At 45.0% G+C, this 13,626-nt stretch overlaps 1 protein-coding gene across 4 annotated transcripts in view; it reads right to left on the bottom strand.

The window, feature by feature from the left end:
• The window catches only part of LOC128759667 (SH2 domain-containing adapter protein F-like), a 113,039-nt gene that overhangs the window by 22,522 nt on the left and 76,891 nt on the right, over positions 1–13,626 (bottom strand). For 3 of the 4 annotated variants that reach the window (XM_053866803.1, XM_053866802.1, XM_053866805.1), the window contains exon 3: positions 6,567–6,785. In XM_053866803.1, coding sequence (XP_053722778.1) covers positions 6,567–6,785 — 219 coding nt within the window. Of the gene's footprint in view, positions 1–6,088; positions 6,182–6,566; positions 6,786–13,626 lie in introns of all 4 variants that reach the window. The other variant, XM_053866804.1, reaches the window with a different exon arrangement.

The following is a 13,626-nucleotide window of genomic DNA, read 5'->3' as shown; positions in this document are numbered from 1 at the left end:
CAAGTGAGAACAGTCCATATCAACCATAACATTGTCTGAAATGGACGGGTCTGGGAGCACAAATGGGTGTTAAACAAGTCGCACCATTCCCTCTGGTCCTGGAGCTTTAAATGATTCCGTGTCAAGCTAAACTACAGGACAGTGAACGGCGCACCGACGGCCGCTCACCGTCACCGACGCTCCAAGTGGCCGCCTCCGCTCCCACAAACAAAGCAAAGTCTGCCTGGATATCTTCCACGCTGCCTCTTTCCTTTGAACTTTTCAGTCGAGTGGAGTTTCCGCGTTGCCGCCGAGTCTATTTTTAGACGGCAGGTATTTGTTTACCCGCCTTTTCATTAGCCCGTGACACTTAATCACGGCAAACAGCGCGGCAGCATCAATCACCGGCTGCTTGTTTCCACCTCTGCCATTTAATTTGGCTCTGCTTAATTTAGTCGCTTAATTGCATGCATATTCAGAACAAGTTGATGATTGTCATGTTGATGTAAAGCGCGGAGCTGAAGAACAAAGGCGCCGACTCTCCGGAGCGTCTGCATCCCAGTCATCCCAGAGATAGCCAGTGCAGGAATGGAAATGGCACCTGGATCCAGGGGCTCCCTCTCCCTCAGTGCTTCAGAGAGATGACGCATGAATGCTGAGGTGAAAATGGCTGCAGAAGACGGAGATGAGACGACGGAGAGCCTGGCGCTTTTTCCCCACTCTTTGATCACAAAAGAGAAAAGGACGGACGACGAAATGGAAGGTTGTCGTGTTTGCGCCTTATAATGAGATTTTAAAATGGAGACAAGGAAATGTATTTGAGGTCCAGAGCCACGGGGAATTACATTTTTTTTAAATGCATGTTCCCATTTTCCCCGTATACAGAGTGTTACTTTTGAAACCGAACTGAACTTGCCAGCTGAACGAGCTGGTCATGTGACACTCACGCGTTGTCGACGACAAAAAAAAACACGTCTATGGAAAAAATGTCGATTTACGATCAATTGGCTCATGAGGCTTCATGAAACAGTGTCCTCATTTTCAGAGCCCACTAGAGGGTGCTCTTTGCTCTAAAATATTTTGATTTGAAGAAGCATTTCAATGAAACATCACATCATTTTCAAACTCTCTGAAAATGAGAACACTGTTTCATGAAGCATCATCAGCCCATCACTCAAGACAAAACAATATAGTCCTGACTTCTAGTGCAGTTTATCGTCATGTTCAGCAGTCACGTCAGTTATGGGACGTAGTAGGTGGCTAATGGTTAACGTCAGAAACTGCTAAATGTTGCGGAAAACTGAAAATTTAAGTTTAAAAGGAGTGAAAAGAAAACTGGTAAATATAATTTCAAAAATGTAAATAAATGACGAAAGAAAACTACTACTTTAGATCTACTACTACTACTTAGATCTTTTAATCGGATTAAAAAAAGAAACAGAAAGTGTTGTACATGTTCATCACTCATAAATTTGAATTTACACTTATATAATAGTAATAATAAAAAAAATTAAAAACACATGAAAAAATGCCACCCATCGTTTATCCAAGTGTAGGAAATAAAAACAAAAAAATCCTAAACAATAAATAAAAAGAAAAGCCAAACAAAAAAAAAACATGAACCAAAAAAAAAGAAGCAAAACAATACAAAAATAAGTAAATAAATGTAAATGTCAGATATCTATACTTAGTTATTGGAGTGGTAGCCAAGTGACCTTTTCGTGAAAAACAGTCAAAAACATTGAAAACAGGCTCCTTTAACAAAATTGTTTCAGATATCCAATTCAAATGCTCAGTGTCAACACAAAATGGTCCATTTTTTTTGGTCCATTAAAGATCCACTGCAGGTCATTTACCAATTGTCTGAGTTAAGTTCAAGTTTGGAATGTTCTCGTAGAACCAAATATTCACTTTTTTCCATACAAGGAGATTAGGAGATCAATACAGGAGTCAAGGTATTTGAAAACAGAGTCCTCCCTCAGCAGTACCAGCAAAAAAAGCCGGCTCACCGGGGAAGGCGTACACTCCTGTCATGTGGCGAGTGAGCGACTTCAGATAAGACCCGTGGAAAGGCTCGCTGATGGATGGCAGGTCACGAGCGAGACTCGCGAAAGACGCCCGTCGGGAAGGTTATCACCCGAGTTTGAGCTGCGGAGAGCTGGAGGAGGAACTGACAGCGGGATCCTCCCTCTGAACCTTCCCGCTGACAAAGAAATCAATTATTTATTTGGGGACTTTAGCCTCAGATTTCGGTGTCACCGGCGCTGTGAAGATTCATTAAAAAACCATAGAGCTCCTCCAGACCTCAGGGAGCGGGAGGCTTGGACTTGTGATCTGTGGTGTTCAACGACAGGCCGGTGCTGGCTGACTGCCCGGCGTCAGAAGGTGACAAGAGGGCAAAGAGATTTAGGAACAATGGCTCCCGAACTCTCTCCAGCTGTGACGCAGCGGAACCCAGAAGAGGACAAGACACGGCGACTACCTAAAGACCTACAGTAAAATAATCGCCGCGGCTTTCTCAATGCACACATCAAAGCCACCGTCAAACGTGTGAGCAAATTCATAGCGACAGGCTGGTTTTCGGCGAACTCCTCGCCTGCAGCCTCATCCATCACCTTCTAAGCAGTGAAGAGTGCAGCGAGTCTGACAGCACGTGGGCGAGCGCTGAGCGATTAGCCAAAACCACAAGTCCACCGACTCGCGGACACCAGCGGCACCTGCCTCGAAAAACCTGTCAGGAAGTGGTGGAAACACAACCGTCAAACGTCGTTCTCTTCACCTCCGTTTCCTGCTCGGGAGCCGCTTTTATCCCCGGCGTTATTGTGGGCATATAAACCAGGAAGGAGTGCGCATAAACCAGTCACCCAGATCCGAGTGGTTAATAGGATTGTTAGTCACTGATATTACACCGTCATAAAGCGCTCCACTAACTACACCGCCATTACGGAGGCTGATTGCTTTCAGGGAGCGCAACAGCAGCAATGAAAATAAGAAATATGAGATCACTGTTTAGTGACTTCCTCTGGATAGTTGTGGAGTTTGAAAGAAACAAACACATAAACGTGTGTTTATGACTTCATGAGGCCAGTGAGCTCGCCGGACGATAATGTACTCAGATGCTGAGTTCATTTGGGTCGAGACGTTATCTGCAACCCTCCAGTCGCAATGACGCTCGGGTTATTAGCTTCTGTTTTCATTAATATTTAACAAAAAAAATTATTTCTCTTCAAAGGACCTTTAAAAAATTAATAGAAAAAAAAAGAAAAAGAATAATTTAAGAAACGTTAATGATATCACGACATTGCATCAACAAATTCGATATTTTTTGAGGCTGTCTTCAGTCAATCTACATTTATTTATTTTATTATTATTACATATATTTTTCGATTTAGTTAACGTGACAACAACTTTATTTCGTAAAATCCAGACTTTACAATAGCTTTTATTTCATTCCATCTTTTTGTGACATTTATTTTATAGTTATTTGTATTTAGTTTGTTATATCTCAGTATCTGATTTTCCAGACATGTATTCTCTTATGTTTATTCTTGACTGGAGTCATTGTGAAATAAAGATGTCAAATGAAATTCCATCTGCGTTTTTTTCAAACTTGAGATTTTTTTTTTAAGCTTATTCCATGTTTTGTTTTCATTCACTCAGATGGCTCAGTCGTGGCTACATTCAATTAAACCCCACCCACATATTTACCATCTGAACGAGCTTGTCATGTGACGCCTTTGTGTTTTTGATGACAAACCAAACATGTCAATGGACAAAAATGTCAATTTACGATTAACAGGCTCATGAGGCTTCATGAAACTTTCGGAGCCCTCTAGAGAATGCTCTTTGCTCTATAATATTTTGATTTGAAGAAGCATTCCAATGAAACATCACATCATTTTCAAACCTACTGAGCTCTGAAAATGAGAACACTGTTTCATGAAGCCTCATCAGCCGATCACTCGAGACAAAATAATATAGTCCTGACTTCTAGTGCGGTTTATAGTCATATTCAGCAGTTAAATATGGAAACTGCCACCTGTACAAAAACTGGATGTTTATTTGTTCTAACAACACAACTTTTGTCGCGATTGCGTGTAAGAAAATGAAACAGAACAATGTCACTGTCGGTTTTCCAGACGCCGAAGCGCTGTGGGGATAAAAGTCGCCCCCTGCTGAGACGAGACTTCCTGAAATCAGCGCTAAGCTGAGGATCTGAGCTTCAGCGGCACACGAGAGCAAAACTCTCAGCCCCATTGATGTCTGCAGCGGGCGACGAGGCTGTCGACGTCTGTCTTACTATTCTCCTTTTTAGTCCTCCCCAAATCGTCCGCCATTATTCCTCTTTGAATAAAACATGACACAGAGCAAGTGATGAATCACGGCACTTTGAAAGTCGATTTAAAGCTCTTCCCACTCCCGCAGCCCTTGTCAACGCTGACACGCATTGGAAATGAAATTAGTCATCGCTAAACAAAGGACACTGTCTGTGGCGGGAGACTTGACTGATGGATGTGTTAGTAAATAGTGACCTGAACAAACTCTTCTCAGCGCCGCTTGACAGAAGCATAATGAGAGAGGGAGCAAAGTGATTCATGTGGCCTCTCTTCAATAATCACTGCAGGAAGAGGAAAAGTAAGGGACGTTTTGTAGGAAGACGAGGAGAGAGGTGATGTGAGAGGATGGCAGTGGAAGCATCGTGGTGGTTTTGACCCGCCACACAAATATAAATAGTGTCGATGATTTACGCGAGCGAGTTCAGGGTCCGTTAAACCAAATGAGTCAGCAAAAAAAGAAGGATGTTTTCTATAGCTGATGAGGCTTCATGAAACAGCGTCCACATTTTCGGAGATCAGCAGGTGGCGCTCTTGGTTTAAAAATAGGGAAATGGTTTTCCAAATCCAAAGATTTTAAAGCACACAGTGCCATGCAGTGGGCTCTGAAAATGAGGACACTGTTTCATGAAGCCTCATGGGAGAACCATATATTTAACCCTGTATAACAGACCATGGCAGTACTGCTTTATCAAACGCATGTCTGGGTTTCCTGCAGCGGTATATCGTCAAAGCAGCCCCAAGAACTACTCCTCACCTTGAGTAACTTCTTGAAAAAGAAACAGTTGCGCCCTCGTAACAGCATCTGCTGCGAAGCGTAACTACCGAACGTTTACGAGATGAAACATTTCAGAGCCATGCTGCCTTGTTCTCATTCACTGTCTCAGTTTGTGATGGTCCGAACACAGCAAGGTTCTACATCCCACCTGCACCCGGCGAACACTATCGGATCTGCTGCGAGAAACACTGTGTGATGCCCGATTCCTTAGTTTTGAATAGATGATTTTGTGTCATTTCCCACGATTGAAAGTGTCAAAAATCAGCAGAAAAATGTATTTCAAAAATCACAACTGCAGCTTTTTCCCCTCCGACTTCTACTATGAACCTTTTCACTCTAGTTCAGGGTGTAGACAGGAAGGTACTTTAAATCAACAGTCTTTACACACACCTGAGGTTGATTCATGAAGTGGGCTAAAAGGGCTTTTCTGTGATTATAGGAGTTAAACTCACTCCTCTTGCCTCAGGTTATTAACCTCAACCCGACTGTGCCTGAGACGCGTGAGGTTGTATGTAACTGTGGAGGGCGGAAAAGGGGAGGAAATCAGATGGGAAAAGTAAAAGTGAACCTGGAAGAATGATATGGTCAGAGTGGCTTTGATCTGTGCTTTTTACACATTCTTTCTTTCAGTTGTCGCCTTTGCGGAATGTTTCATGAGTGTGTTTTTAGAGTAACAAAAATGTGAAGTTTGCACTGTGTTTATTTCAAGCATCAGAACACAATCATTTGCCTCCATTTTAAGGCATGATAACTTAAATAAAACATGTTCTGGAAAAGGTGATTATTTTCATACGCTATGGGTAACATTTTAGGGATTTAAGCAGCATTTATTTTTAATCTGTGTTTGACCGACATTCACACATTTTGGTTGAAAATGACACAGTGGGTGTTTTGATGTTGTGTCTTGGTGAGTCTGCAACATGTGATCCAGAAAGTGACAGCCTGTGTGAGGAAAGAGGACAGTTGAGAGGAAGTGCCCAGCCCCGCCGGGTGGTACCTGTGTGGGATTTAGAGGTGCAGTCCGTCCTCCTGTGGGGAACTGTTCCACTTACTGAGCCCTCGTAGCTAATGCAGTCATAACAAAGCAGAGCTGTTCGAGGATAAAAACAAAAGAAAACAGTATAAAGAGAAATGGGGGCCACCAAAATCATCCGCTCATTCAATTCTCTAGAGGCTCGCCGAGACGTTATCTGTCCAGGAACAGCCCTGTTCGATGTTATGGCTGTGCTAGCCATGCCAGAGCTGGACTACTACCACATGCACCATCCCCTGCCGCTAGCAAAGAGAAAGTCTGCGCATCCACAAAACGGGGGGGGAAAAAAAAGAGGGATGACTTGCGGCACTACAGAAGCCAAAATCAGTTGTTAGTGCTGGAAAAGAGGGCGTTAGTGAAGCAGATGTAAAAAGATTCTCCGAAATGCAAACCCCAGTTTACTCGTCTAGTCACCGCAGAGCAATTCATTCAAGACTCGAACCTGCGAAGGCTTTGGAAATCCTCTCCTTCTTCCACTCCCACGGCTGGTCGTACTCCTCCGGGGGTCGCTCGTCATCCTGAGGCAGTCGGCTTTCTCTGGGGCAGCGCTGGCGCTCCGGGTCAGAGTCGCCGCCGTTCTCCGTCGGTTCGTACGGCGTGTCGTACAGGGGCAGCTGCCTCAACGAGCTTTCCTTGGACCCCCGACCGCTGGACCGTATTTCTGTGGAGAGGTAAGACTTGGGTGAGCATCTCCAACAGCTGGCTCCAACCAGCAAGCCGGACGACATGCAGTACAGTATTTGTGTAGCAGCCTGTTTGAAAAACACATCAACATTCAGTGTCATATACATTTATTCAGTACATATACAAACAGATAGCGGAAACTATTGAACAGCTCTTTAGCTCACAACAATAGAGGGTTTTCACAGCGGGTCATCCAACCCGGAAGCCGCCATGTTGGAGATACTCTTTGTAAACATGCCCATAGACTGTGAATGGAGTGTGATGGACAAACGCTAAAATACAGAGAGGGACTTAATGAACACGAAAATGCGCGACACACAAAAGTTGAGCTTTATTGGTGGTGCAGACCCGTGCGAGTTGGTTCTGTCGTCGTGGGTGAACGACAATCCAGACAGTCTGCCGTCGGTGACGCATCCTGATATGTCATTGACCTGTTTTTTCGCCTATTATCCATCCACCGGCGAGGATCTGAAATGTCACCGGAGTTCGGAGGCGTATAACCAGATGGTGTGCGGATGGGTCAGGGAACTGTTATACCGAGTGATCGACAACATTTGCACCTTACATGAGAATGTTATTTAAATATTTAGATGTTCCATTTTGTGTGTGTGCAATATACCTCCAATATATACCTCCAACCTTAGGCGATACATTTTCTTTTTTTAATGAGCAAAATATTCAGATGTCAACCACAGTTTCGCCACCAAGGTCCTGGTTCAGCTTCACTAACCTCAAGTGCCTCCTTTCTTCCGACAACTTCTGGCACTGTTCTCATTGATTTGTCAGAACTTTTGGAAGTCGATAAAATTCCAAATGTTTTTCACAATGGGAACAATTCGTACGACCCAAAACACGACCGTAATTCACCATGTTTCAAGGAAACGCTGCAGAATCGCCTTCAATATCGCTCTGTATCTCCAACATGGCGGCTTCCGGGTTTCACGACGCGCCGTGAAAACCCTCTATTGTATCGCCAAACAGATCAAACTGCACAACATCAGTGATGCTTGCTGGTTATTGACATCGGTGATGCTAGCTGATGCCACAGCAGCATTTCCAATAAATTTTATTGTTGGTTTGACTCCGTCACAGTCCTGAGATCTTGTTTATGGAAAACAGGACGATGGTGCAAGGTCGCAAATTGTTCCTGCAGCCAAGATTAGAAATGAATAAGATCAAGCGTTGCAGCGCCACGTTCACTTTGTATTAAAACTTTCGTCAATCTCAAGACACTTATAACAAGCTAAGTTCACAGTGCTTCTTGTTCTGGCGTTAGCTACTACTGCAGAGCCTAAATAATTCCACTACAAGTTACAAGTTTAGAAGAATATTATATGAGCGTCCCTGCAATTGAGACCATAAAAACAATATTTAAATGCACAGAAGTGAAACAGGAAGTGACCAATTCAGTTTGTGAGGCTACATGTCGTCAAGAGAAACATGTTTAAAGTTTCGCGAACCGAAGAAGATGAATGACAGACTCCCAATAAGTAGGGCTAGACAACACAGCTATGGTCTTGCATTGCATGACGTCGGGCAAGAACGTATTCCCTGGTGTTCCTCGCTCATGATCCATGACATGAAAGTAAAGTCTTGGAATTTTGGATTGTGTAGAAGCGGAATGCACATTCCAGTTGATTTTGCTCACTCAAATTTATGAAAAACATGCAGAGACTCTGCAGCTGTCGTGAGTGGCCGGACTCCTCTCCTCACTTTCTTCCCCCCCGGCCCGTCACCTCCACCTCTGTCAGCAACCTCTCCCCAGCCACATGATGCTGTTAGTGGCCAACATCGCCATGGAGTAATGCAATGTGAGGAGAATGAAATATTACGACTGAGCTGCTGCATAATTGCCTCCTCGCCCCGGGGGAGCTCTTGCAGGAAAAATGAGCAATGCACTGAGGCTAATGGAGCTAGCCAGGGGTTGCGGCAAAGGAGGGGTGAGGTGAGGCAAGCGGCTCCCCGAGTTCAGAAATCCTGCGGCAGGAGAAGTGCGATTTGGAAGGATGACATTGCGGAATATGATTCACCGTACATGATCCAGGAAGCTGGACTAGGAAACTTCTTCAGGGAACGTCAAGAAAAAGTTGCCACACAGATGGATGACCAGTTTGGAACCCTTTTCTTCTCATCCATCATTCCAGACCTCTTCCCTCCCTATCCCCTTCCATCTCTGTCAGTCAGCTCCTGTCGAGTCATGCTGGCCCAAACTGGGAGGGTGCAAATCTGCCAGGGGAAATTACAGTGATTGACACAAGAGTGGACGGACGAGTTGAAACACAGACGCAGGGCGGGCTTTTCTTCCACCTCTCCCCTCTGCTGCGGGTCGGGGGTCGAGCACCACACCCTTCCCTTGATGTGCCCTGTAACTCCCATGGCCGGAAGTTACGCTTCCTGTCCAGATGCTGCCCTTTCTCTCGTCTTACAGGCTTCTCATTCGTTGCCCTGGCCTTCTACCCCTTCAACTCAAATTCAGTCTTATGCTGCGGTTTTCTGTGAAACCTTTTCAATGTAGGGCACGTTATGATTGAGGCTCTTCCTCTATCCCTGTGACTTAGATACAGTTCCAATGATAGCACTTCCCTGGTCCTCTTTGGCTTCTTATCGCCATATTTGTCGGATCAATTATTCCATCGCTCCTCTTTACAAGAACCTTCCAAGCTTTTCCGGGGAAATACCAGCGTGTCCAGGGGTTTACTCCCAGTTGGACACTTGACTAGGCAGGCTTACAGGAGTCATCCTGGCAGAACACCAGAGACACCCTAGACTCTCTTGGAGCAGGGAGCAAGGAGCAGCTCTTTGTTTCTGAGCGTCTCATGGATGCCAAGGCCTATTAGAATCAAGATACTGTGCAAAGAAAACTCATTTTGGCTCTGCAACGTTGCTCTTTTGGCCAGTGACCCCAGGTGAAAGAGTCTTGTATTTTGACTCTCAAACAGGCCGCAACCGCCGCCTGACACTCAACCTTGACATCAGCCCTGTGTGATAATCCAAAAATGTACTGTTACTGAAATGCTCTACGATAACTGACGTCATACTGCACACTTTCTTAAATTCGGTATTGTAATAAAAAAAAGGAAATAAAAGTCTTTTTCGTCAGTTTTTTGTTGGGCATCATAAATACATTCAGGAACACGCTGAACAAAAGCAAATGTTTATTTTCACAATAACCCACAATACAATACAACTACAATAACCACAAACTCAAGGATCATTAATGATGCTAACCACTTAGCTAACGCAGACGGAGCTGCGCAGTATCCTAATTCAGAAGTTGGTTTAACACCATCAGTATGATCAAAAATTGAGGATTGGTTGATGGTTTAATCCAGATCCTACTGGTTTCTCTTGCGCGTTTGTGATTAGAGGTCTGCCTTTGTGACGTTACGCACCCCAAACTTTTACTGCAAGAAGTTGTTCATACGCTTTGCAACCTACTACGTTCCTGCTCTACTTCCAGTTTCTTCGACCCATGTACCTGAAAGATAAGGGACATATCTAGTATACATGGTGTAGTTAACCATAACCACTCAGGCTATAAGGGGTTAAGATCAAGACTCAAAAAAGGTAACTGTGGCTTTCAAGTGACGGAACCAGTGCGACCACTCAGCAGCCGAGGAGATTAAAACCTGGAGCGGGCAAGAGATGAATACGCTCCACAATCGAGGCGGCTCCTGTTCCGCTCAATACAGGAGGAGCCCTCTGGGCATATTATCCTCTGAGTGGAGCGGCAGGCAAGAGCGCGCTGGATGGTTTCAAGAGACATTTCTTGTAACTACTGTGGCAGCCGTGCCGACCTGGCCACCAGCGTCCAGCCAGTCTCTTTCCTTGCGCCATCATGTCGCCGATTCCATTTGCAAGAAAGTGGTAAGCAACTGCCCGACTGTGCATTTACTGCAGGACTAAATCTTTTAACATGGAAAAGTAAACACATTAACCCGTCCCCTGGGTTGACGAAGAGCCACTGCAGCGCCCAGGAGCATTGGAAAAAGCTTTTGCGCGGGGCACAGTGAATATCACTCTTTGATTGAGGACATCTCTCCGGAGCTCTGCTGAAGGATTAAACGTGATTGACTTCACGCCCACCGCCAGGCCCGCCGCCTTCGACTGGTGCGTCGAATAAATCTCAGACACGAATTCCTATTATGGGTCCGACACCTCGGATTACGAACAGAGCTGGAACGGAGATGGAGTCATCTGAGTGAGGAATATTAATTACAGTGGTATGACACTGATGATTAGCGGCGCAGTGTTCGGTTAGCCGCGCACGCGCCACCGTCCAGTCCAAAAACCCCGACTCGAACTCATCTTCAGTGAAAGAGCTGAGTCGCTGGGACGGACTCCAGCGCGCCTTCTTTATGACCCCAAATACCTCGGGGAGCTTCAGAAAAGCCCATATTTTCATGCTCTTGGGCGAATTGAACCCTTGTTTTTGACTGCTGAATGTCAGAACTGGTTAATTGAAAGGCATCGGGAGGGAAGCTCGGCTGCTTTTGTTCCGCCCGCATCCTCAGAGGCTTGAAAATTAAATCAAATTCGCAGCACAATGCAGCGCAACTCTGACAGCTTTGCTTTTGTCTTTTGTTTTCCTGTGGATTCTTTCTGACTGAACTGTGCAGGGAACAGTTGGTGCCAGCAGAAGGAAGGGGGAATGACTGCTCTCAGTACGGATCACTAAGCGGCATGACACTCGGCAGACTGTGGTCACGGGTCAAGGAGCAAACACCTCGGCTTGTCAGTCGGACTGACACATGATACCTGTGGGTGGCCTGGTGGATGAGTGAGAGTCTGAGATGACTGAGACCTACATGCAGATCTGGACAGGTCAAAGTACTGCAAATGTCCCTTCACTCACTCAAGCTTTTAAGGTCTTTTTCAGACTCTCGAGTCACTGTAAGGTCAGCTCTATTCGCGAGTGTTAGCAGCGCGAAGGAGACGACGTCTTCCTCCAAACAGGCATCGTTCGCCAGAGGAGGAGAGCGGCATAAGAGACGACGAGAACAATGGAGGTGGGAATGAACTCGATTAAATCAGACAAAGTACCTCAGAGAGAGAGAAGAGGGGGAATTGCATGAAATAATCAGAGACAAAAGGCGGCAGTTTGGGAAAACAGTCCGGAAAATGAGAGAGGAGTGGGAGTCGTGAGACGAACAAGGAAGCAAACAAAGAGCAAGAGGTGGGAGACGGAAGAGAAACAGAGGAGAGGTAGAGACACGACGTTGAGAACGGTGCACCATTTCACCGTGCCATTCAGCTATGAAACAATCCACCCAGTATTAGTCAGGAAAAATGTCAAACTATATTTCCATAGCAAAACACCACAATAACATATTTTACTATAGATAAGCTAATTACTTGCTTATTAACTTGGAATAATGAGTAATTACTGGGTTGTCTAAAGTAAGTTTCAGTGAGCAGGGTACAATATAGTCAGGCTTAATAACACGGATCATTGCGGTTAGTCACAGACTAATATGTTCCTAATGCACATATGAATAAGCAGTTTAATATATGCTCCCTAACGTGTAACGTATGCTCCATCTAACCCCCGTTTTTGGCAGAGTCAGTCCTCATCCTCCACCTGTCTTCCTCTGGTCACACTTCTATGACCCATTCATCCTTAACCTCAACGGTTGTCTTCCTCCTCTCCTTCATCTCCACCATTTTTGGTCCCCACACTGTCCCTCCTGTCCACTAAACATCTGTCCTCCCTAACTTTGTGTCCAACCTTCTCCACGTGTCCCTCTGATAGACTTCATTTTCTGACCTTGTCCTTGTTGTCTCCTAATGACAACTTCTGCACCTTGTTCTCAGACTCTTCTAACTCCAGAGACTCTAGACCATGTGTCTTGACAGTGACCCCTGGTGTCACTTTCGAAGCTACCTCTCCGTCATCGATCATCCACGACACTCGTCCACGTCAGTGGCACTTTCCGTCTCACTTTCACCTTTCATTTACTTCTGCAAAATGACATGACCTTGACCATATATTTGCTGCTCAATCTTTGATTTCAACAACCATTTCAATGAAACCTTCAAACCAAGAGCGCCACCTATGAAGCCCGAAAAATGAGAACACTCTTTCATGAAGCCTCACCAGCCCATCGCTAGTTTCATGGCAAACATGCAGTTGCTTTGTCCCCAACAGCTTGGTGGAGTTGTTAAAGGTGTAATTACAGTGTTATTACCAGCCCCAGCTCTCCCTGCAGGTGAAAATCCACACCAGAGTTTTAAAACGGAAACACATGGCACTCATTTTGGACAAAACATGACGGTCCAGAAGCAGCTTGTGGTCGCCCTTGTGTTTATCGCTTAACTGGACGTTGCACATTAGAGGGATGATTTGATTCCGTCTTGTTGAATAACTCGAGCAATACCTCACTTTTGAGCACGTCTGTCCAAAGACGGCAACATTGATCCCATATGGAGCATAATGAGGCCTTGTTAGGACCGAGGGGAAGCCCATTAAAGGAAGATGAATGAGTTTGGAAAGAAGCCTCTGGACCTCAGAAACAACACAACTTGACGAGATGAAAAGAAGAAGATGCAAAGGTTCAAATTTAGACCAAAAAAAAATAAAAAATACCTGAGCTAACAACACTACGATGCTGATAACTAAATATTATGTGCCATAAATTCAATACACCGTCACCAAACTGCCAAACACCTGATCAGAAAGTCACCAGTCAACAGAAAACCATTCATTTTCTGCTTCCTTCATAGACTGAGCGACAGGTCACAGACCTCACAAAGACAGTCACTCACACACACTCGCACAATTTCGCATCATCAGTCAACCTGTGTGTTTTTGGAATGTG

This window comes from Synchiropus splendidus, chromosome 5 (assembly GCF_027744825.2).
Source record: "Synchiropus splendidus isolate RoL2022-P1 chromosome 5, RoL_Sspl_1.0, whole genome shotgun sequence".
Lineage (NCBI taxonomy): Eukaryota > Metazoa > Chordata > Actinopteri > Syngnathiformes > Callionymidae > Synchiropus > Synchiropus splendidus.
The sequence above is the reverse complement of the archived record's forward strand: the minus strand, read 5'-3'. Positions and strand labels throughout refer to the sequence as shown.